Source organism: Delphinapterus leucas, chromosome 1, assembly GCF_059928025.1.
Source record: "Delphinapterus leucas isolate spDelLeu-1000000601 "Yukka" chromosome 1, BTC_Dleu_Yukka2, whole genome shotgun sequence".
NCBI lineage: Eukaryota > Metazoa > Chordata > Mammalia > Artiodactyla > Monodontidae > Delphinapterus > Delphinapterus leucas.
The window spans coordinates 82,862,276-82,887,780 of NC_143129.1; the positions used below are offsets into that span (position 1 = coordinate 82,862,276).

Consider the following 25,505-nt stretch of genomic DNA (forward strand, 5'->3'; position numbering starts at 1 on the left):
TCATGCCAACTAAGCTAGGGGGCTCTGAGAAGGCAACAAGGCGTTCCGGGGGCGGCGGGGCCAAACAGAAGGTTGAGGTTCAATTCGGGAGCTAGAAAGCGTAGAAAGAGGGTTTCGCGGGTAGCGCGTTCCAAGGGAGCGAAGGGCTGAGGAGGAACATTCTGACACAGTTGCGCTCAAAACTAACTCTCACCCTGAAAGAAAGGAAAAACAAGGCAGGGAAAACTGTTGGCAAACTGGAAAGTAGAAAGGGAGGCGGGTGGACGGGGGTAGGGGGGGATTCTGCCCAAGCCAATCAGTGGCGCTAGGGCCGATGACGTCACAACCAATGGACAGCCAGCGCGGGACTTTCAATTAGTGTCCCGCCCAATCGGGAAAAGACTGTGCCTATAAAGACCGCTGCGGTGGGCTGATCCCGGTTCCTGTCCTTGTGTATCGCTGCGCTGGTGAGCTTGTGCCTCGGTTCGCTATGGCCCGTACAAAGCAGACTGCCCGCAAGTCGACCGGTGGCAAGGCCCCGCGGAAGCAGCTGGCCACCAAGGCGGCCCGCAAGAGCGCGCCGGCCACCGGCGGCGTCAAGAAGCCGCACCGCTACCGGCCGGGCACCGTGGCCCTGCGGGAGATCCGGCGCTACCAGAAGTCGACCGAGCTGCTGATCCGCAAGCTGCCCTTCCAGCGGCTAGTGCGCGAGATCGCGCAGGACTTCAAGACTGATCTGCGCTTCCAGAGCTCGGCCGTGATGGCGCTGCAGGAGGCGAGCGAGGCCTACCTGGTGGGGCTGTTTGAAGACACGAACCTGTGTGCTATCCACGCCAAGCGCGTGACCATCATGCCCAAAGACATCCAGCTGGCCCGCCGCATCCGCGGGGAGCGGGCTTAAGAAGTGTGCGCTCGGCTCGAGGTTCCATCATATCCAAAGGCTCTTTTCAGAGCCACCCACAACTGCACTTGGAAGAAGCTGTGCCACTTGGCCGTGCTCTCCCGGCGGGCCCTCGCATACGCCCGGGGGGGAGAGGCTGTTAGAGCGGGCAGAGCGTTTGGCTCCAACAGATAGGCTAAAGAAAGCCTCGGTATCCGGCCTAGTCCCCTGCTTGCTGGCCGCCTTCCGGGGTGTGAAGATCTTTGAGTTTGGTCGGTCGGATTCTCTGGCCTGGCGAGCTTGCCGCTGCGTTCTTGGGCGCGGCCAGGGCGCCCAGTTTCGCTTCTTGGAGGCAGCCACGGGTCCTCCCGTAGGGTCGGGCTCTTCTAGGGCGTCTTCGTACTCGACCTTGGCCCAGAACTGTAATCTGTCCCGGGTGGGGGAGGGGGGGTGGGGGTAGGGGAGTGGGGGGGTGGGGGTGTTAGGCCTGGCGGAGTCACTAGGGGACGCTCAGGATTCATCGGGTTTGAGCGCGCGGGGGCTGGCCTTCAGGCAGCTGAGAGCCGCGCGCAGGTCTGACTTCCTCACCCCCGCCGGAAAGGGCCCCGCCCCGCGTGGCTCTCTGGCTCCGGCTGGAAATCGCAATCTCGGTCGGTCCCGCCCCGTTTCTGCTGGGGAAAGTGTGGTATTTCTGGGGTTCAAGTGTCGGTAATTTGGGGCCTCACTCCCAACCTCTGCTTCTAATCAAAACCCGGGGGTTGGATGGAAGGGTGTTTGTACAGGTCCTAAGCCCACTTTCGTGATCTGGGCGTTAAACATATTGCTCCTTTTCTGCCGAGTTCACAGTGAGACTCACTCTACTTTGCGAAGTAATCTCTAAAAGCTTCAACCTGTGTTTGGATTCTCTTCCCAGACTTGGTAGTGTCTCTACATGTTTTATTCAGACATGTGGGAAGTTGGTCCCCAGGTTTTGGATTACTCAGCAAAAGAACAGAAGTGGGGCTCAGAGTTCAAGTTTGGGGAAGAGATCAAACAGGCAGAACATGGTCCTCCATTGGGGAGAGGAAGTTACCCACTGCTAGGAAATAGTGAGAATGGAGGCCTTAGAAATGATTCTTGTACCATTTGGGAGGTGGAAGTGCAAGGCCTCTAGTGGGCAGTGGCGTGGGGCAAGGTCTTGTAGAGCCCATCTCCACAGAGCTCAGATACAAAGGCTGTACAGGTCTTAGGTGACACCTCTTCTTAACCTTCTCAGTCACTTATCTGAACTTGGAAAAGGCCAAGACTTATGTTTTCTGCTTTGTCTCAGCACAGTGCCAGGTTAAAAGCATTCATTATAGAGATCAGTGAGAATTCACAGAAGGCAGAGGGAAAAGGAAGGATATTTACTTTTTGTTTGTTTGTTTTTTAAGCTTTAGTTATGTCTTTTGAGATGTGTCAGAAAAGGGGGGAGCAGTGTAGGGACTGCGGCCCCTCCTGCTACAGGTTGCAGTGTGTTTCTGCTCCAGGGTCACAGCAATTTCCAGAGCATGCCTCTGGGTCTCTGCCTAGACCCTTATTACCTGCTTAGGTCCCCAATGCAGGGTGGATCCAGGGCCTGGGTCTGTACTCTGAGTTAAGAAGTAGTGAATTCAAGGGGTGTGTGGGGCACCAACTTTGCACCCGTCATCTCATCCATTCTCATGGTAAAACTTTCAGGGACATACAGACATAGGGCTCTCTGAGGTACAGCTTGAGGTTCTCTGGTGAGTGACTTGTCTGGCATCTCAGGTTCAGGAGCAGCTGAGCAGACCCCAGAAAACTGCAATTTCGTGTCAAGTGTCGGTGCTCCACATCCTCTGCCTGCCTCTGAGATCACATTGCTTTATTTTACCAGTCTGGGCACCCTTAACATCCAGGAAGTCTTTCTGTATGAATCTCAAGGGAAGTTTAGTGGCACTTCTTTTTTTTTTTTTTTTTTTTTTTTTTTTTGCAGTACGCGGGCCTCTCACTGTTGTGGCCTCTCCCGTTGCAGAGCACAGGCTCCGGACGCACAGCCTAAGTGGCCATGGCTCACGGGTCCAGCCGCTCCGCGGCATGTGTGATCTTCCCGGACCAGGGCACGAACCCGTGTCCCCTGCATCGGCAGGCGGACTCTCAACCACTGCGCCACCAGCCCTGGCATTTTTGATATCCAGTCAGGAATAGCATAAAATTTTGTGTTCCTGTCACTGTAGAGGCCTACCCTCACAGCAATCTTTCAAATCTATTTGTTTGGGAGACCAGCATAAAAGAAATTCATCAAAAAAAAAAAGAAATTCATCAATGCAAGAGAACAATTTAAAATGTAAGTTTTAACATTTAATCATTTCTGTACTTAAATCATTCTCTACTCTCAGATTGAGAGTTAAAGGAAAATTAAGGGCAAGGTAAATAAATGCTTTTCCTTTAGTGATTAGGTTCTATGTGGTTAGATTGGTTTCAGGGAAAGTCTGCCCCAAACCTGGGATTTTTAGGAATAGAAAAACAGTATTTGTTCAGGTTTAATTCTGCCTTAGTGAGGGTAGTGGGGGACAGGTGCATGGGTGTGTGCAGAGAGAAACTACATGCCCTGTTGATTCTACCTTTGCTTCCTTGGAAGAGGACTTGGCCTTCGGGTTCACACCCTCTCCTGATCATCCTTCTCCTTCTCCAGGTCCTCATCTCAGCCTTCTCATGTTCTCTTTCTCTTCCAGGCCGCATCAATATTTCTGGTTGTTTCACCCATGCTGACCTTGGCTGTTTTTTTTTTTTCTTCTCTCCTTGAAACTAAAGTGATATCACGGCTTCCCTACTTTCCATATCTCTGCTCTCTGTCAAATGCTCCCAAATTGGTATCTTCTGAGACCCCTGTCCTGAGCTCTACACCAATATTTCTAACTGCCTGATGGCCAGGTCCTTCTGGATGGATAATAGGCACTTCAAACTCAGCTTCTTTCCAAAACTGCATCATCTTGCTTCCCAAAGCTATTTTTCCCCTCCTATATTCCCCATCTTAACTGAAAGGCACCTTCACTCCCTCTCCCCCATCTGTTCAGGTCAGCAGTTCCTTTTTTTTCTCATTCGTCCAAATTTCATGGGTCAGCAAGTATTATCAAATTCTCTACCTGACTTTCAAGTCTATTACCCTCTCTCCATCCATCTATGGTCCCTGTCTTAACTGACAGCCTCACCAGCTCTGTTCTAGAGGATTAAATATTCAGACTTGACTCTGCTTTGCTACTAAGCATACACTCTGTGTGAGAGCTGTCTTTTTTAAAATGCATTTTTTTTTTAGCCTGTCACTTTCATTCTTAAAAATTTTCTGCCTCCCTCTCTATTCCCTTCAGAATAAAGTTCACCTTCCTTTGCATGGCAGTCAGAGCAGTACAGGTTAATAACTGGTAGGGACTCTGGAGTTAGACAAACCTGAGTTTGAATCCTGGTCTCGCCCATATAACAGGTATCTGACTTCAGCAAGTAAATCTCTGTAGGCCTCATTTTCCCATTTGTAAAATGGGGACAACAGTATCTTGCTAATAATGTTGTTGGAAATATTAAAAGTGACAGTTCCTATAAAGTAGCTAGCACAGTGTCTGATCCAGAATAAGTATTCAATTACTTTTAGTTACTCTATTAATAGTTATTAAATTTAAAAATCCCAATAAAAATTATTTTAATACACATCTAGTTCCTGGTATTTCCCAGAGCCTCCCCAGGTTTCAGGTGCACTGCCAACTGAACAGAAGGTTCTAGCCCCTCAGAACAACTGCAATCCCCAAGTATACAATGTCTTCACACACTCCATTTCTTCTCTCCAGAATGTCCTCCCCTTTTTAGGTAACCCTGAGAATCCCTGCTCATCCTTTCTTCCCTTTCTCCTCTTTGCTTTTATCTCTTTAGGCCCTCCTCCTTGCTTCTCCCTCATCCTATCCTAACACCCCTTCCTATTCCCTACACTTGGCATTAGGCTGGCATCATTCCTCAGGATGAGGACTGGTCCTTGTTTATCTCTGTGGCACCAGCACCCAAGCAGTGCCTGGAACACCATAGGTGGTCAAGAAATGCTTGATGAGGGACCAATTCTCCTGGTCTTCAACTCTTTGTCTTATATGAGGGAGCTGAGCAGAAGATGCTCCCAGTTCTTGGAGTACTTGAAGTTACAGATCAAGAGCTGGCCTGGACTGGATATCTGGGAAGAACTTCCAAAGTCCTTGGGGGGGGGGTCCCAGAACATGGGAGCAGGAAACTGTCTGTGGCAGGGTGCCTGGAAAGCCCAGGTACCCCTTGCCCATGAATGACCACAGTCCCAGACAGCCTGCTCCTGGTGACAGGAACTGAGAGAAGAGTTCACTGAGCTACATTCCCGCCAGTGCCCCCAGTCTGTTCCTGAATGCAGAGCATCTGGGGAGGAGTGTCTGTTTCTATACCCACAAAGACATCAGATTCAGCCCTACTGACAGGATTTTTGGGGATATGGTATGGGATTGGGATGTGGTCAGGAGCAGAGAGTGAAGTATGTATAAAGAGCAGTAAGAAGGGGAGGAAGGATAGTAGAGGAGAGAAAGGGGTTGGGAAACAGAAGTCTAGGGTCCTCACTGCAATGAACTGGGGCTGATACCTGAGACCCCTTACAGCGTAGGGCCAGGGGTCCTGACCCTTAACCAGGAAAAGGCTGCAAAGAGAAAAGACTGCGATCTCCATTTCCTCGTATGTAAAACAGGATCCAATTGCACCCACTTCAGGATTGCTGTGAGGATGAAAAGAGATAATACAGCCCATACAAAGTGCTTAGAACAGAACCTTACATATGGTCATAAATCAATATTAGTAGCATCATTAATATCAGTGATGTAAATATTAGTGGCATTAATGTGAATTGATGTAAGTCACAGTTATAATCATGTCATAGAAAAAAGAATGACAGGCACACACACATACAAATTGGTGAATAATTTTCAACACACAGCCAGCTTCTAGACTGTGCGCCCCAGGAAGTAAGAATACCCAGGTCCCTAGATGGCTTATGGCTCATCTTTCACTCTCATTCAATTTCACAGTATCCCAGGATGGGAAGAAGGGCGTTTAAAATTTCTGTTGAATAGCTGAAGAAACTAAAGCTGCTGAGGGAGAGACACCTGGGAACGTGGGTCATACAGCTGGAAGACAGCAGATGTGGAACTTGAGCCTGGGTCTTATGTTTTCTTTTTGTATTAGATTCATTGTGTCAGAAGAAAAACACACACAATAATTACATGTAGAGATACACTATCACTATATATCTATAGTAGCTCTGATTTCTGCTGACTCCAAACTATAGAAAGATATAATTTTATATTACTACCTGCTGCACATTCACACATATCTAAAAAATTGAAACAAGTTATACAAAAGGATATTTTTTTGGTTTGGGATGCACCTTGATATTTTCAACCCTATTCTGTTTCATTAATAAAAGATACTTGTTCCCATTCTCTAAATTGATTTTATCACCTGCTCATGGGTTACAACCTGCAACTGAAAACCACTGCAATAGAGAAAATTACAAAGAATAAAGTAAAATCATCACTCAAATTTAAAAATTCTTACTGTTTTGTTCAACAAGAAGCCTGGCTGGGACTTCCCTGGTGGCCCAGTGGGTAAAACTCCACGCTCCCAATGCAAGGGGTCTGGGTTAGATTCCTGGTTGGGGAAATAGATCCCACATGCATGCTGCAACTAAGAGTCCCCATGCTGCAACTAAAAAGGTCCTGAATGCCACAACTAAGACTTGGTGCAGCCTAAATAAATAAATAAATAAACAAGAAGCCTGGCAACTGTTCATAGCTGGAAGCATTTATATGAGTTTGCAGAAATGGGAACCAAGTCCTTAGGCTCTGTGAGAAGACATGCACTATAACGAAGGCGAGCCGTGGTAGGCAGTGGAGAAAGGTGCAGATGAATTATCTGGAAGGTCAGTTTTAACCGAGGGATCCACGGAGCTCTTCTTGTAGGACAACTTGAGGTGGGGTTCAAGAGAAAGACAAGGAGAATTGTGAGTGGTGGCTGGTCCACAGGGTCCAAGGCCAGAAATGGGAAATGACTTTTCAGGGTTGGGATTTTGAGGCCGGCTTACTGGGGGTCTTGAATGCCAAACTGGGGAGGGGGTAAATTTTACTCTGTAAACAGTGTAGGGGGAGGGATTATAGAAGAGGAAACAACAAAATTAACATACATATGTAGAGATGCTCATAAATACTAGTAATCAGAGAAAGGCAAATTAAAGCAATAATGAGATAATCACTTTATACTCGATACTCTGGCCAGTCATGGAAAGTTGAATAATGCTAAGGGTTGGCCAGGATGGAGGGCTTAGGTGGTTGGTGCTCAGCTGGTGGGGTGTGACCTGGGGCAGCCATTCTGGAGAGCAGCCTGGTACTTCTTAGGCCAATTAAGGTTACACATCATGGGAACCAGCAGCTCTGTTTGTAGGTATTCATCCAAAAGAAATCCTCACACAGGTCTATCAGAGACCATGACAAGAATGATGGAACATCAGAAACAACGTGGGCATTCATCACTGGAAGAGTTGATAGAGAAAATGTGGTAGACACACTCCATGGAGCGCTCTGCAGCAGTAAGAGACAGTGGATTATATGGACACAACAATAAGGACAGATCTTAAAAACATAGTTCTGAGAGAAATAAGGAAATGAGATCTAATAGAATATTATTTATGAAAATTTTAAAAATTAATAGATTTTACAATCACACATAGAAATTAAAAGATACTTTAAACATAGTAGAATGGTTTTCTGTGGGGGGTGATGGGGAAAAGATAGGGAAATGGGGACAAGAGAGTAAGAAAAGTGGGGAACGCCCAAACGGGGCAATGAGGTAAGCAGGTGGGTAACATAATCAGGGCTGTGTACACAGAGGGTTAATCCGTAGTGGGGGTGCAAAGGAGTCAGAAATGAGCAGCGGCCAAGTCCCAGGCCTCAGGGGTGTAGCAGATGAGAGGTGCTGAGCGTGAGGAGAACAAGGCAAGCAGCCACAGCAATGGACTGGAGGGAAAGTTTTGATGTTATTGCAGGTAGAAGATTGCCTGAACCTGGATGGGGATAGAAGGAGGTGGTTATGGCAAAAAGTAATCAAAGGTGTCTCGAGACCTTCCTGCCTGAGCGACTGGGAGGATGAGGCCACCATCACAGGAATAGGCAGGCTGGGATGGGTAGCTGCTGAAGCATTCAGGCCACACTGGGTCAGAGCTGGCACCAGGCAGAAGCAAGTGGCCATGTCCTTCCGGCAGCTGGGATTGTGGATCGGGAGGCGGAGCTAGAGACCAGCTGGATTTTCCTATTTGCCCAGAGGAGCTAGAGGAGCCAGTGGGAGTGCCTGGGAAGAGCTTATAGGGAGATCAAAGAAGGGGCCTCTCAGGAATCTCCACCACTTAGCGATCTGGTGGGGAAGGGAAGATAGAGTAGAGTTTTGTCCTAAAAGCAGAGGAAAAATATCATGAGGACATTGGATCAGATGATTTCTTGGGTCTTTTCCAGAATCAATATTATATGGTTCTATTAAATAAATGTAGCAAATGTATTAAAGATCCTCAGATTATTTGGGCTTTTCAAATTTTAGGCAAATATTTTAGTAAGATTCAGGAGCATCGTAATGTATCAGAGAATGCCAAGTTATTTAAACTGCATGAACGTCAGTTTCTTGCTTTGAAAATGGGGATAACTACCTTTTGGGGTTGTTTGAAGATTTGAAAACTATGCAAACAATATAAATGGTACATAGTAGGTATTCAATAAATGGGAACTATTACTCATTATTCTCTTGTTTAAAAGTTAATTCAGGGACTTCCCTGGTGGCACAGTGGTTTAAGAATCCACCTGCCAATGCAGGGGACACGGGTTCGAGCCCTGGTCCGGGAAGATCCCACATGCCGCGGAGCAACTAAGCCCGTGCGCCACAGCTACTGAGCCTGCGCTCTAGAGCCTGCGAGCCACATCCACTGAACCCTCGTGCCACAACTACTGAAGACCATGCCCAGAGCCCATGCTCCGCAAAGAGAGAAGCCACCGCAATGAGAAGCACGTCCACTGCAACGAAGAGTAGCCCCCGCTTGCCGCAACCAGAGGAAGCCCGCACGCAGCAACGAAGACCCAACGCAGACATAAATTAATTAATTAAAAGTAACTAAATTAAAAAAAATAAAAATTAATTCAAATCAAAGAGTGGTACCTAAATTCAACGCCAATGGCCACTTCATGGTTAGAGAAACCAGAGGTTACTGTGCCTCCTTCCATCTCCATCTATTTTTCTCCTTCAATCCTGCTGCCACTATTCTTGTCCAGGGCCCTATAAGGCTTGCAACAGCCTCCTAACTCAATTTCTAATTCTCTGCCCCCTTCAGTCCACCTTGCACACCTCAGCCAGACTAACCTTCCCAAAATATCACTCTCAACTTGCTCAAGAATCAACAGAGATCTCCAGGCTCTATTCTACTGTGTCTAATCTCCTCTGCCTGATTTCAAGGTTCTCCAAGATTCATCTCTTTAGGGTGTGGTGAGCCCAGCTGAGAAGCAGACCTATCATCAGGCCTCATTAACTAAAAAAACCAAAGGACTGGTATGGAAAATCCCCCAGAGGATTGCCTGCTGAAAAATAGACATATGTGTAGTGAATTCTTTTCCTTTTCAATTTATAAAATTGAATTCTTTTTAGCGAATTCTCTTCCTTTTCAATTCATAAAACTCTATTTTTTAAGATTTAACTAATATTTATTGTCTGCCATGTGCCAGGCACTATGCTAGCCATTTTGAGATGGTTTATCCCCCTTCCTATATTTTGAAAACATTGAGTGTTTTTTATAATAAAGACTTACAAAGGAAAAACAAAGTGGCTCATAATCCTACTCTCTAGATTACTTCTGTTGATACACACACACATACACACACACACACTAAAAGTGATACTTTCCTTGAGAGAGAATCCAACAGTATAGAAAGGAATAAAATGAAAAGTAAAATCCTCCTCTTCCCAGTCTCCTACTTTATTTCCTCTTCATAATGGTAATAACTGTTACAGATTTCTAATATGTACTTCCAGAAAAATGTTCTATTTATTTACCAATACAGTTCTATTTATTTACCAATATTCCTTTAAGACAATTTACACAGAAGACACACTATCCTGCCCTTTGTTTTCTTTTTCCTTAAAAATATATTTTATCTATAAGTGAAAAAAGTATATATATATATAAATATAAAAGTGAAAAAAGCAAGGGGTGTGACCTTGAGATATATATATATATGAAGTCCTTCTATCTCAACCCTTACAGATATAAAAGTGCCTTTGAATCAATCTGCTTTATTCTTTTTAAAGGATGCACAGCTTTCACATAATGGATATTTCTTAATTTATTTACTCAGACTCATATTAATTAATATTTAAGTATTTTCCAGATTTTTGCCACTAAAAACACTGTTACAACTTATTATCCTTGTGCATATAATTGGGGTACATTTTCAGTATATCTGAAGGGTTTTTTTTGATAGGTATTGCTAAACTGTAAGCTTCCAATCTAAAAGTTTTGGTATAACTGACTCTGGACATTAGCAATTAGATTTGGTCAGTTTGTTATTTAGTTCTGAATCTCACGGTCCCTCTTAGACAGGATGAGCAAAATGTTAAGTGTTTCCTGATATTGCAAAGTTTCTTTCTTAAGGCCGTGGGCCCTCTCCAACCAATCAGAATCCCTGCTCAGGGCTAAACTTTGTGAACTCACGATTGAATTTTCCTCAGTCAGGTTTTGATTTTGGATTTGTGTTTCTTTGATTGATTTTTCCCCCCTCTTCTCTTCCTTTGCTACTTGGATTTTGTGTTTAATGGTTGGGAAGTTATTGCATTCAGTCTTATTGCGTTGTGAGGTGGTAGAAAGGAAATGAAGAGCTGGTGGCCACTCGTATGAGAAAATTGAACTTTGGCAAAGTTAAGATTTGCCATGGTTCATATAGCCTAGACTATCTTCCTATCTATGTATCATCTATCTATCTATCTATCTATCTATCTATCTATCAATCTATCTATCTATATCTTCTGATTGTCTGGGGTGGGGGGAATTGTACATTCTTATTTTAAGACAACCAAACAATTCAAAATGTTCGACGAATATAACAAAAACCAACATCCATAAATCACTCAAATTTTTGTGAACATTCTTCCTGATAATTCTCTATACATCCATACATATTTATATATACTAGTAATATTCTGCATTAAGGATAATTCTATCCTTTTGGCTCAAGTAGAGAAATAACATGTTCATCAATAGATAGAATATAAAGTTCAGAGTAAAAGGTTTCAAAGGAAGCAAATAAGAATGTTGTGAAAGATGACAGGAGCATCCAGTCTTCTAGACCATAATGCTGCTATTCAGAGAAACAGGGAGCCTGGAAAGGAAAGGTAAGACTTCAGACTGGTCCATTGTGAAGTCTGATTAGCCAATGGGACACTTAAGTGCCTCTATGACCATGGTAATGGAAGTAGACATGCAGACTGGGCAAGAATCATTTGTATATATATATCCTAGTGGAAGTCTTGAATTCACCCAGGGGAGGAAAGACTTGGCAGCCAGGGCTGGCTTACAGAGAGTATTTGAGCCACTCAGGGGTAGAAATGGGAAGGAAATTATTTTGTTAGCAAATCAGAGCATTGGGACTTCCCTGGCGGTCCAGTGGTTAAGACTCTGTGTTCCCAATGCAGGGGACACGGGTTCAATCCCTGGTAGGGGAATTGAGATCCCACATGCCCTGCAGCACGGCCAAATAAGATAAAATTAAAAAACAAACAAGCAAAACAAAAAAGGAAATCAGAGCATTAATTCCTCACTGTTACAGATAGTTAAGAACAACAACAAAAAAGCCATTTATTAACACAAAAACATGCATAATGCATATACTGTAATTTGGCAATATTCACAGGCTGGATATGGCTAACAGAGGATTCGGTCATGTCCTATTATAATAGTATTTAGTGGAGTAGACGAGGTGGGAACAGGGATCACTATTAAAATCGCTGTAAAGAAGATGTATAATTAATGGTTAAAGGACAAGATCTTGGAGAAATTTAGGAATAAATAAAAGAAACATATCCACTGATTACAAAATTCAATACTGTCAAAAACACAAACCAGTAGAGAGCAAACGTATGGACAGCCAGGGGGGAAAGCGGTGGTGGTGGGGTGGTGGTGTGATGAACTGGGAGATTGGGATTGACATGTATACACTAATATGTATAAAATGGATAACTAATAGGAACCTGCTGTATAAAAGAATAAATAAAATAATATTAAAAAAAACCCCACAAACCAATAATATTTAGTAAAACAAGCTAACTACATTTTTTATTCATACTTCTTTTTTGCCCCAAATGCTTTTAGGAAATAAGCTATTTTAACTTTTTCCTCCTGTAATATTTTGTCCTACAAAATTTTATTAGGATCATTCACCTAACGTTTTTCTTTTCCATCAAAGAAAGCGAAATTTAACATTATGGTAAAAAATTAGGGTAATATAAACTCAGATTCTAAATATTTTTGTTTGATTTAAAGAAAAACTGTTACCTAGATCAGTCATTCTCAAACTTTAATGTGTTTCAGAATCAACTGAAAGGTTTCTTAAAATACAAATTGCTAGCTCTCACCTCCCAGAGTTTCTCATGCAATAGGTCTGGAGTGAGTCCAAGATTTTGCATTTCTAACAAGTCCCAGGTGATCTGATGTTCCTAGACTAGAGACCACACTTTGAGAACCACTAGTTTAGATAATGGACATGTTCCCCCACCCCCTTCCTTTATTCTTTGGTTTCTTTTCAAACTTTTGATATCTCCTTCTCCAGAGTATCTCAGTGAGGATCAGATATATTCAATCTGCATTGCCTTTAAAGTTAAAAAAAAAAAATCACAGTGATATTTGAAATACAAATGCCATCAGTTGCAGTTGAGATTTTAATTTAAAGGAAAGCTGAAACATCTTGACCATTGAATCCTCTTATTTATTTCTCACTTGGACATCGTCACAAATGTTATTCTTGCCTCTCACCCCCTGATCCTCCCCCTCCCCTTTACTGTATCTCTTAATAGGATACCAGGCATTTAGTTCCTTCTTTTTTTTTTTTTTTATATTTATTTATTTATTTATTTGGCCGTGCCGGGTCTTAGTTGCAGCATGTGGGATCTAGTTCCCTGACCAGGGATCGAACCCAGACCCCCTGCATTGGAGCGCCGAGTCTTAACCACTGGACCACCAGGGAAGTCCGTCGGTTCCTTCTTAACAGTCTGACACAAGCCCCACCTCCACAGCCAAGCTTGCTCATTTCCCATCAGCCAGTGACTTCTGTAGTGTTGACTCCTATAGTAATCATCGGCTACATTTCTCGTCATACCGAATATGTGCCACCATGTACTTTTGGGCTGTGTATGTTAGTATGTATGTATGTATATGTATGTATGTATGTATTATTTTTATCCCCTATTCTGATAATAAGCTATTACAGGCAAGTCTCACATGCTTTGACTTTCTGGCATCTCCATTGCTAAGCACCATGTTTTAAACCTAGCTCACCAAGTGTTTGATGCTAATGAGAGCTGCCAAGTGTGGAGACCAATAATGCAATAGCTGGCTTATCTTTTGGGAGCTGACAAAATTTCTTCTGTAGAATTTTTTTCTTGGCTACATACAAGCCAAATTTAGCTGTAAAATCATAAGCCTAGATAGAACACTAAAAAAAATCTTTTACTTGCAAATGTAATAGCTGCAAAACTATAATTAGGTTTAAGGACCAGAGGCGTGGACCTACATTTCAATTCAAATCAAGGCGGTTTAGAAGTGATAGTATAGAGAATGGCTTCATGTATATATATATATATATATATATATATATATATATATATATATAAAGGAGAATTTACTTTTGCCTTGTCAAAAATTAAATTGTGGTTTCTGTATTGATGGTGGGTATGTTTCTGCCGGTCTCTTACTCTAGGCTACAACAGGCCCTAATGGAAAAGTCACATACCCGAACTGCTTCTTGAAGACTTGCTTTCACATTAAGGTTATATAGTTTGCTCAGATTTTATATAAGGTTCACACTTAGTTGCTTCTGCATTTGTCTCTTTGTAATGTTATCACTGAAAGACAAACCTCATAAACTAAATTCTCCCTTAAATGTAGCGTACGCGTGCACGCACAGGCCCTACCCTCAGCAGATAATTGTGAGGGGCCTTTAACACCAAAAACACAGGAAACCAAAAACACTTTCCATACACTAGCCAGATAATTTCCAGATGTACTTAAGTATTGTATTAATGAGCTCATCTCTGGTCTAACAACCTATATTTGTTTCAGTTTTGAATGGTTGGTGACTGGATTTGGTTTTGCTAGTGCTTTTGCACCTTTCCAATTGAGCAGACTGTAATGACACAATTACCCAATGTGCGCACAGCGTTAAGCCGCCCAGCCCACTCCCTCACTGTAGACCTGGTAAGTGAAACCCACACACACCACTTTCCACAGTCTGGTCCAACGATTACAAATGATACACGCCCAAAAGCAAACTGAAAAATGCTTTAAATCTGGGGCACGTATAGCCTTTCAGGCTAGCAAAAATTGACGCAGGCAAGTGAAAGGCAGCTTTTGGTAAGTGACTCGGGTTTTCAGGGCTGTTAGCACTTTTGGGCATCGGTACCTCCTAGACTCCTGATCCCACTACTAACCAACCCCCAAATTCAAAGTTACCTATACTTCAGGCAAGTGTCTAGCTCTTCTGATGACTGGGTGGTTGGCCCTAAAAAGGGCCTTTGGATTGTCACGTAGCACAGAAGCTGCAGCTTAACCTCCGAAGCCATACAGTGTGCGTCCCTGCCGTTTGAGCGCGTACACCACGTCCATGGCAGTGACCGTCTTGCGCTTGGCGTGCTCCGTGTAGGTGACCGCGTCCCGAATGACATTCTCCAGGAACACCTTCAACACACCTCGGGTCTCTTCGTAAATGAGGCCGGAGATGCGCTTGACACCCCCGCGCCGAGCAAGACGCCGGATGGCGGGCTTGGTGATGCCTTGGATGTTATCTCTCAAAACCTTGCGGTGGCGCTTAGCGCCACCCTTGCCCAAGCCTTTGCCGCCCTTCCCTCTTCCAGACATAGCGGACGAGGTCTGAAAACACCTTTGAGACAAGCAAGGTCGGCTTTTCCCCTGATATACAAGAGTAGCGGACCAGATTGAAAACCGAAAGCGCGCGGGCGGGAAGCTGTCTAAATGGGCCCAACCCCCTCGACAGTTCGTCATTTCTTTTCTGCTGTTTCCCTATCTCTCCCTCACCCTCCACAGCTCCCTTCAACGGACTCTCACCGTTTATTTTTATTTATTTATTTAACTTGTCTATTTTTGAAGTATAGTTGATTTACAATTTTATATCAGTTTCAAGTGTATCGGCAGCGATTCAATATTTTTATAAATTAGACTCCGTTTAGGTATTATAAAATACCAGTTACATTCTCTGTGCGGTACGATATATTCTTCTAGCTTATTTATTTTATATATAGTAGTTTGTATCTCTTAATCCCCTGACTCTTATATTGCCCCTCCCCTCTCGGGCTCCAGTCTTTTAAAAGATCTATTTGCCAGAGTCCCCGGGAGAATTCGGATCCCAGCTTCCGGATCCCGTTGCTGTTTTCGCCTCTGTCTCTCTCCCCGTGTTCCCCCGGAAGGCATTAAATTTAGGCTAGGAAGAAAGGAATAGTGGAGATGACCAGAGGAAGAGCAAATGGAATCCAGAAACGGAAAGGAGAACAGAGCACCAGCGCCGTGTACAACACCGACAGAAGGATCCCAGGCTTCGGAACCACGGTTACATAAAACTGCAGCAAAGGCGGTTCCCACAATTAGCCTGACAGACCCAGTAGGCGATCTCAAGAGCAGCGGCACCTTGGATGTGCGTGGAGGCGGAAGCAGGGAGAGCGCTGTAATTCCCGAGTCTCGTCTCTGTTTTGTTGATATGAGGCATGGAATTTCACCTCATCTAGGAGAACTCAGATCCTAGGAAAATTGGTCTGTATACTGCAAGATTTCTAACATGGAGGTCAGTGAATCCAACTCACTGTCATGCAAAGCTCTGCTGAAAGAAGCAATATATATAGAAAGAAGACTGAAGAGCCTCTGTACCTCCGTTTCTACAGATCCTCTAAATCCGACCCTTGTTTTCAGCCAGAATTCAGTGCCCAAATTGAGGCCCTACATGGAGCTAGCAAAGTTTGCTGGATTGGGTTTCACAAGAGGACATCTGCTCCATATTGAGAGTCATTACCAGAAACTTCCTTATGAAATCGGGATTCTACTGATAACACGTTCATTACCAGGGCCTTCTGTAGAATACAGGAGGAGATATGGTTTCTGCGTCAGAAATAATTATGTTTTTTTCTGAGACATTATTTTTTTGATGTTTAAAAAAAATAACAACGACAACAAAAACCAACTTATGTTCCTTCTTTCAGCTCAACCTTCTATATGCTAATGAATCTTAAATCTATATCTTTATCCAAACTTCTAGGCTCCAGACATGTAGATTCTCCTGGGTGTTCTTTAGTCATTTTAAACTCAAAATCCCCCAAAATCAAAATGTTTAAACTTAAAATCTCCAAGGTATGACTCTCGTGGGGGCTGAGGGAATATATTCTCCTCCCCCCACCCCATAAGAATGGGGTTCTCTCTCCGCTCTTTGGATGGTGCCATCATGCATCACATGCCTAAATCAACACCCTGGAATTCACAATAGATGTTGAAGGGTAGTAGCATATGCCACCCCAAAACATGACTGTAGGAATTCAGGACATGCTACCTCAAAATATGCTGCTTTGGTGTATTGATTATTTTGAGCAGTAATACTTTGAAAAACAGCAAATGCAGGGACAGAGTTTCTTTGAACTCCCCTCATCTGCCTAAAGACAGATCCTTGGAAAGGAACCCAATTGACAGAAATCCCGTCCCCAGGTGGTTTCATCAACCAGGGAAGATTGACTCTTGTCACAGGAGAGGAGACTAGAAGTCAACACCAAACTCAAACTTTACAAACTATCATACCTCCCATCTATTCTACGGGTCCATTCATCTTTCCTAAAAATTATCTACTCTCCCTAAGAGGCCTACCTGACCCCTCTTTCCTGTTAATCTGTCTTTGTTAATTTTCAGACCCAGCCAGGGACCCTAAGGGGGTCAAGGAAAAATCTTCCTCCCCTACACAACCCCTCACTGTACAGTACAGGCAGTAGTGTTAAGGACTGGTAGAAAAGAGGAAGTGTTTAATCAATGAGTAGGTTGTTGGGGGAATGAGTTTAGTTCAGAATGGGGTAAGAAAAAAAGCTCAAAATCATGGCTTCTCAATTTGGTCTAGGGCTGCAAGCTACTCAAAATGAAAGGGAAGCAGGCACATGGCCTGACTAACCCACAAACCAAAGATTCAGTCTCAAAATGGGATAATTGAAGCCCTGGCAGTGCTTGAAGTCAAAAACTAAACACAAACTGCCTTCCTGAAACATATATTTTAATTTAGTTCATTACTTTTGTATTAAAAAGAAACACATGCGCATACAAAACATTATATGCCTAATAATTCACTTACTAACATTTTCTCTTGCCTGTTTATTCCCTATGGTAAAATTTAAGCTTCTCATCCCTGTTTTCTTCCCCTCGTCAGTACTAAATAGTGAAATTTCAGTGCTGTCTCAAAACTGCAGATTCTTATTATTTCTGATGAAAGAAACTTCAGAAATATTAAAGGAGAGAAATATTCCCTCTTCCTCACAGCTGCAGCAAAGCAGAGGTTCTTCTTTATTATAAACTTGCTTCTGATAAAGTGGTGTATTGAGAATGCTCACAGGAGTATCACTCTGTCCAATGTGGAGAATAGGCGAAGTTGAACTAATATGAATCAGAATTCTGTTATTAAAGGTGACTTCTAAGGCAACCATATATCAGATTGTTATATTCAGAGAAATGTTACCTATGACCCATAATGATATACTATTCTGATTATCTTATTTGATTTGTTGCCCCGGAGTTAATATTTAAATTGGCATCACTGTTCTTGAGTAGAAATTCTTATTCAATTTCTTTATTAAGCCAGAGGAAGACTCTTGGAATTTTCTTATTCTCTACATTATAAAGGTAATATAAGTCCCATTAGTGTTAGATTCTATATAAATAGCTTGAGAATCTTTTTCTTGTTTAAATGAACACATCCATACAGCTTGGCCAAGAGTGCATACATTAAAGGAAAAAAAAAAAAAGAACATTTCAAAGAAATGTGTCATTTGGTTGGGCAGATTTGGGCTGTCATCGACACCTGCCCTGGGGTAGTTTCCTCTTCTGATGGGAATAGTTCAGTTGAGTAATTCGATCGTATGTTGTGAAGATTCTTCAGTGCTTTAAAATATACCCCAAGCCTGATGAAACTGGAAATCCATTATAATTTCATTCTTTTGCTTTAGAATATTACACAGGCCTTGTTGCTTATCCAGGATGAGCCATAACTTCTCTGAGACTCAGTTTATTTATCTGTAAAATGAGGAAAATAACATCTATTTCACAGAGTTGGGATTAAATGAGATAGTGTATGTAGAGAGTTTTACAATACTGAGTAGTGCTCTGTATATGTAAGACATTATTACAAAACCACCACAGGAGGAGGTAACAGTTGTTCACATCAGCTACACTTTTGCGCTGACAGTTTAGCTCTTCTCCCTAGAGCAGGAGATTGCTGCTGCCTAAGGATTCTAATATGAATCAGAATTCTCTTATTAAAGGTGACTTCTAAGGCAGCCATACATCACAGATTGTTATAAAGATAAGTTTCTACCTTGTGTTTAACGTTCAGGAAATCCTTTCAAAATCACTTTTATTTTATTTTGACTTCAGGAAGATGGTCATTCATACTGAGACCATAGAGGTAAGTTTTGAGCCTCTTGGGGGCTGCTTTTGTTCTCAGGCTTGAGTTTTTATAAGATTTGGATGCAATAATTTTTTTTAATCAAATAAGCATACGAGTAAAAGTTTTTATGTCAGTTATTACAATTTAAAGCATTGGTAACTGCTGTTTTATTACATGTAATTTTCCGAGAAATTCTTCAAAGCATATGAAATAAAAGGCAAAGGATCTTCAATTTCCTTACCGAGAATAGAAAAGATATGAAACGTTAAGCGTTAGAAAACACTTTATTGAAGAAAATATGCTAGCAACTCAGTAATCAACGAAAAATTTATTTGCTTTGACACTTCAAATTTAAATCTGACTGATAAGCAACTTTATTTAAAACTCTTCACCATTGTAAAGGAGAAATTAATATTTCTGGTCTTATCGTCCGTTACTTAAAGCGTTCCATCTATAGGACCAAATTAGCCATTGATGGATTGAGGAGGAGGAAACCGCATTCCAAGGGGAAAAGGCTGAAGGCTCTACTCTGTAAATTGGTACCAGTCAGCACACAGCTTTGGCGGAGATCCGAATCAGGTAAACGTTAAGTTTAGTTTTTGGTTCCTTCAACCACATATTTTGTTGAACCTCAGTCATAATGTAACTCTGACTTGCTTAGCTCGGTGTCAGAAGCTAAATAAATGTTAGCTATGGGAGAGGAGTTACAGTAACTAGGAAGTGGAAATGCAGGCTGAAACCTAGGGCATGCTTGCATTTCGAAAGAACCTGCTAATATATAAATCCCAAGCGTGTAAAAACACTTTATAAATTGCTCTTACAAACGTTACAGCAGTTTAAAGAAAAGGTCTGAAAAGAAAAATCTGTGATCGATAAGATTATAGAAAAGTACTGGAAAGGGGAGGTTATAAAAGATTAGCATAACAATCTTCTGCCCAATAAATAGGATTGATTTCTAGCCAATGAGATTACATGTTCGGAAATTCCTAGTTTTTCTGGCCCAATCAAGACGAGGCTATGTCTATAAATATGACTGCCTACGGGCTGGGGAGTAAAACCAGTGAGATAGCATGGCGCGTACGAAGCAGACTGCCCGGAAGTCGACCGGTGGCAAGGCCCCGCGGAAGCAGCTGGCCACCAAGGCGGCCCGCAAGAGCGCGCCGGCCACCGGCGGCGTCAAGAAGCCGCACCGCTACCGGCCGGGCACCGTGGCCCTGCGGGAGATCCGGCGCTACCAGAAGTCGACCGAGCTGCTGATCCGTAAGCTGCCCTTCCAGCGGCTAGTGCGCGAGATCGCGCAGGACTTCAAGACCGACCTGCGCTTCCAGAGCTCGGCCGTGATGGCGCTGCAGGAGGCGAGCGAGGCCTACCTGGTGGGGCTGTTTGAAGACACGAACTTGTGCGCTATCCACGCCAAGCGCGTGACCATCATGCCTAAAGACATCCAGCTGGCCCGCCGCATCCGCGGGGAGCGGGCTTAAGGCACACGTTTTAAGCTAGACGATTTAAAGGCTCTTTTCAGAGCCACCGACGTTTTCATAAAGAGCAGCTGTTTTCATAAAGAGTACCCACGTTTTCATAAAGAGCAGTAGGAACTCACCAGCTTTAAGCTTGGTGAGTTCCTAATGCACAAGTGTTAAGGGTAAAGTGGGTCGGGGAGTCTCGCACGTGCTGGGTGGTGAGGTTATGGAATTAAGGCAGACAGACGCTAGAGGGACCACCAGAGGCAAGGTCTGGGTCGTGTCGGCCAAGTACTGCTTTTATTTGCTGGCTTGATTTTAGTCCAGAGCGCCAACCTTGCTAAACTTTGCAAGAGGATAGAATATGTTCTACCAGTCGTTTGTAACGCGTTCCAAAGTGCTAGTACAAAACGTTAGCACAAATCTGAATACTGAAATTAAGTGACACTTTAGAAGGCCGTCATTATGTGATAACTGTTGGGATGGCAATCTGGGTTTTCAGCCCGATTGTACAGTTACTAGAACTAGGCCGGATGTTAGATAAAATCCTCGGTCCCCAAGTAGTTACTCGGGATTTCAACTAAATGGGGGCAAGAGTCCCGAGATGTGTAAGAACCCATCTTCCTCGTTGCATAAGACAGGAGGCGCAAACCGCGAAAAAAAATAAAATGTGGGCTGAGGTATTGTTGCAAAAACCGTAATCAAACTTCCACATAGTACAGAGGAGTAAAATGATGCAAAGATGAGAAAGTTAACTTGTCTTTAGCTGGCACTTCAGATCTCCAAGTAAAAGTGAAAACCAATTAACATCAAAAGACCACAAACAGGTGAAACTACTTTTTACATAATTTAGTGGTTAGTGTGAAATGGAACATTTTGATTGGTTAACAAGACATTTGTTCTAAGGGCCACTGAGGGAGCGCAGGCAGAACCTTATTTACATGGACTCCGCCCCTCTATGACGACACTGTTGGACATTAACCAATAAAAACGTAATACTGTGCTAGTCTTCATTTGCATACAGGCTCTATAAGTAGCGCGTAACCAGCCTGCTTCGGTGTAGTCGGGATCACTTCTACTGGCGTGTGGGGATTCTCCTGTGTGAAGATGCCGGATCCAGCAAAATCTGCTCCTGCTCCTAAGAAAGGCTCCAAAAAGGCTGTCACGAAAGTGCAGAAGAAAGACGGTAAGAAGCGCAAGCGCAGCCGGAAGGAGAGCTATTCTGTTTATGTGTATAAAGTGCTGAAGCAGGTTCATCCAGACACCGGCATTTCTTCGAAGGCCATGGGCATTATGAACTCCTTCGTGAACGACATCTTCGAGCGTATCGCGGGCGAAGCGTCGCGCCTGGCGCATTACAACAAGCGTTCGACTATCACGTCCCGGGAGATCCAGACGGCTGTGCGCCTGCTGCTGCCCGGCGAGCTAGCCAAGCACGCCGTGTCGGAAGGCACCAAGGCGGTCACCAAGTACACCAGTTCGAAGTAAGCGTGCAAGAGACGAACTAGAACATCTATTTTACCCCAAAGGCTCTTTTCAGAGCCACTTAATTTATCGGGGAAAGTGGCTGTAAACACTTGATAAAAGGTGGGTTTAGTTGTTGGTTGGTTGGTTGGTTGGTTGGTTGGTTGGTTGGGTAGGGTGGGCCCATGATCACGAGTGCTTTTGGATGTGGGGCTAGATTGGGACAGTGATTGAATGGTTGCCCTGTTAAGATCTAGGACCTCCCATGGTCCAGTGGTGCCACCTAGTGGTATGTGTCATGTTGCTGGTAACAAGTGATTGGTCCTTAAGGTGGTTCCTACCTAGTCTGAGTCCTCAGTGGGAGCTTAGGTACAGGAGGAGCGGGGAAGGGCTGTCTCTTATTAAACTAGTTAAGCGAGTTGGGTTTTATTTTATTCTAGCGTACAGATAGCCCTATAGTTTCCCCAGTTGCTGCTGTTCCTTAATGTTTTAATCTGTTTTTAACATAAATCTCTAGGTGTCTGTCACAAACTTTCAACATCGCCAGATGCTTTAGTACGTTGGCCTACCTAGCCCCGTGACCCTCAACCAGATAGATTTCCCACCCCACCCCCTCCATCACACTCCCCATGGGATATTGGCAGTATCTGGAGACATTTTTGATTGTCATCACCTGGGGAGAGGGGCGCTACTGACATCTAGTGGGTAGATGCCAGGGATGCTGCTAAACATCCTATAATGCCTAGGAGAGCCCCCACTACCAAGAATTATTTGGTGAATGATGTTGACCCTTGCGCCAAGGTTGAGAGACCCAGTGCCCAAAGACTTCCCTTCCTTCAGGATATTTTCCCTTCTGGGTTTAATCCTCATTTAGGTCAAACCTTTCCCCACTCCTATCCTGCTTTTGGTGAAGACTGAGCAGCACTTAACTTACTGTGCTTGTTTACACTCCTCCACAGGAAAATTATCTTCTCCAGGGCAAGGACCTTGTCTTGGTTCTGTAACTCCTGGTTATAAGGCCCACCTCCAAGCTTGCTAAACATACTTCCAGGTGCCTCTCCTGAAGTTCCCTGATAAGGTCCCGTTGGAGGTGGGGGACTGGTGAGGTGGTTTTTAGTGTTCTCAGGTGTATATTTTTAGAATAGATTTTGGGGGCATGGTGTACAAAAGGGCAGTTAACATGTGGGATGAATTTCTAAGGCCCTCTCAGTTCAAAACTTGCATAACTCAAGACCAATCCCGAAAAAGGCTGGATATTCTACCAAATAAAATATACCCTTGAGGCAAAAGGAAAAGTCTTAGCTTCCAATTCACTTGACAGTCGAGTTTTGAAATTAAGCCATTCCTGGTTAAACTTGGGGGAATTTAAAATGAATTTTTAAAATGCTTAAAATGAATTTTATTCATTTGTAATGTAGGAGTTCGAATTTACATCTAATTAAAAGTTGCATAAAGTGGGCTGTATGTGATTTCTTTCTTTCACTGGGAAATTAAGATTCTCAGTGAGTCATCTTTCCCTAGAGACTATCAGACAAGAGACCAGGGAAAGATGACTCAAATGAGAATCTAAAATTTCTAGTTGAAAGAAAAGAAATCATTATACAACACATTTTATGGTAGGAAAAATCACTCTATAAGTGAGAATTTACATGTGCCAGACCCTGTGCTAGGTGATGGGGATATACAGGTGCTCTCCTTCCCAAGTCCATGAAGTGCACCTGGAATTTTATTTGCGACCAATACATCAAGTATCCTCTGGGAAGTTCTTTTTAAGTTTTAGTTTTACCCAATTTTCACTGTAACATCTTTCAACTTTTTAATCATCTGATTTTTGTAAAATGGAATTCTTCATCGTTCCCTTTAAATTCTGTGACTAGGTGTCATTATTTCTGTACTCCTCATCCAGGTTGTAACATTTTCTTTTCACTTTAATATGTCTCTTTAAACTTAAAATTTTCACATAGACTATTTTTTAGGGTTTTTCATTATATTGGAAAGTTCTGGCTGTCCCACCCTCTTGCCCGCAAAGCAATTTAAGTCTCATTGTACTTGGCTCCCAGCATCTCAAACCTGCTGAAGCTTTCTTTGTTCACCACGATCCTAGCTTGAGAGAAATTTTATTTTCTTGTTCCCTGTGAGATTCATTTTCTTTTGCAGGGGGTATGACTATAGTAAAGCATGGGAATAAGCCTTTTCTCAGTCATCCCAAGTAAAATTTATCAGGAAATATTGTTGGCTTAACATGTCCCATATCCAACCGTACTCGACACTTCCACTGCTGTCTTCCCACTCCAAGCCACCATCACACCTCCCAGGTATTTGCAATGACTTTCTGACTGGTCTCTTTGCTTCCGCCTCTACCCTCACTCTATTTTCCACAAACCAGCTAGAGTAAACTTTCTGAAACCTCTAAGTCAGATCATGTCACTCCCACACCATCCTGCCCAACTGAAAATCCCCATATGGCTTCAGAGAGAAGGTCCACACTGATACAATGGCCCACATCCACCTCCTTTCTTACCACTCTCCCTTTTGTTTGTTCTGTTTCATCACACTTGTCTCCCTGCTCTACCTCGAATACACCAAGGCCCTCCTATCTCAGGGTCTTTGTGCTTGCCATTTCTTCTGGAAAAGCTTTTCCCCCAGATATTTATATGACTGGCTTCCTCATTTCTGAGGCTTCTGCTCAAAACTTCCATTACTCTTCAGTTCTTCCTTGACTTATGTAAGATAGCAAGCCCACCTCCCTCTCTCCCCCCATTTCTTGGTACTCCTTGTCCCCATACCTTGCTAAATTCTCTTCCGTGTATCATCTGAATACTAATGTATTTATTTACTTATTTGTTTATTACTGAATCAGAGACTGCTACTCATAAAAGCTGTTCTTCTTTCCTTACTTTAACCCCCTGCTTTATGGGTGCATGGCTTCTCAGTTAAAGGCTAATTTACCAGCTTTTCTTGCATCTGGGTTTGTTCATAAGACAAAGTTCTGAGCCAATGAGATATGAATGGAAGTGATACATATTATTTCTAGTTTGTGTCCTAAAAAGGAATAGATATGTACTGCCCTTGCCTTTTTACACTCTCCTCTGGCTGGGTTACAGATACAATGGCAGGAACTATGGCAGCCACTCTGGGCCCAGAAACAGAAGCCATGTGATGAGAATAGCAGAACTGTTCTACTAACCCTGGACGTGAGAGATGAATAAACTTGTATCTTGTTTAAGCCCATTTTTTTTTTTAATATTTGGCACAATAATGTAGACTGTTCTCCAACCAATACGTTGTCTGACTCTCCTCCTACCTTCTCAGAGTAAGTCCTATGAAGGTAGGTACTTTGTTTTGTTCACTGCACTTTGCCCATCATCTTGAGCTGTACCTGGAATAGAGTGGGCACTCAGTAACTACTGATGGGATGAATAGATTGATGAGGGAAGGAGTGGTTGAGAGGGAGGGCAGTGGGATTGGATTTATGAGATGCAGAACTCTAAGAGTTGGCTTTAACAAAAAATGATTTTAAAAATCTTTTGCCCTCTGAATGGGGAACAGCACAATATGGAGTGAAGGTCTAGGTGAAGTTGCAGACACCATGGTCCACAAATCAGTTTAGAAGCTTCATAGTGTAAGTTGTTGGGTATTTAAGGATACTTACCTACACTAACTCAGAAGCAGTAAGAGAGTAAAGGAAAACTTTTGTTTCCTCTACTATTCTCAGTACTTCTGGCCACCAAGTATGTGGGTTTTCCACACCAAGCAATC

The 25,505-nt window shown here is 43.2% G+C and overlaps 4 protein-coding genes across 4 annotated transcripts; 3 read left to right on the plus strand and 1 right to left on the minus strand.

Moving 5' to 3' along the window:
* Positions 1–349: 349 nt before the first annotated feature.
* On the plus strand, positions 350–1,298 carry LOC149750641 (histone H3). The gene has a single exon (XM_089916333.1). The coding sequence runs from the start codon at positions 470–472 to the stop codon at positions 878–880; it is 411 nt and encodes a 136-aa protein (XP_089772459.1). The 5' UTR covers positions 350–469; the 3' UTR covers positions 881–1,298.
* A 13,215-nt stretch (positions 1,299–14,513) lies between these two features.
* Positions 14,514–15,210, minus strand: LOC111169761 (histone H4). The gene has a single exon (XM_022564210.3). It carries the CDS (start codon positions 15,183–15,185, stop codon positions 14,730–14,732), a length of 456 nt encoding a protein of 151 aa, XP_022419918.2. The 5' UTR covers positions 15,186–15,210; the 3' UTR covers positions 14,514–14,729.
* A 4,652-nt stretch (positions 15,211–19,862) lies between these two features.
* On the plus strand, positions 19,863–20,353 carry LOC111169737 (histone H3). Its single transcript, XM_022564161.3, has one exon. The coding sequence runs from the start codon at positions 19,893–19,895 to the stop codon at positions 20,301–20,303; it is 411 nt and encodes a 136-aa protein (XP_022419869.1). The 5' UTR covers positions 19,863–19,892; the 3' UTR covers positions 20,304–20,353.
* A 973-nt stretch (positions 20,354–21,326) lies between these two features.
* Positions 21,327–21,885, plus strand: LOC149750642 (histone H2B type 2-F). The gene has a single exon (XM_089916400.1). It carries the CDS (start codon positions 21,390–21,392, stop codon positions 21,768–21,770), a length of 381 nt encoding a protein of 126 aa, XP_089772526.1. The 5' UTR covers positions 21,327–21,389; the 3' UTR covers positions 21,771–21,885.
* Positions 21,886–25,505: the final 3,620 nt, after the last annotated feature.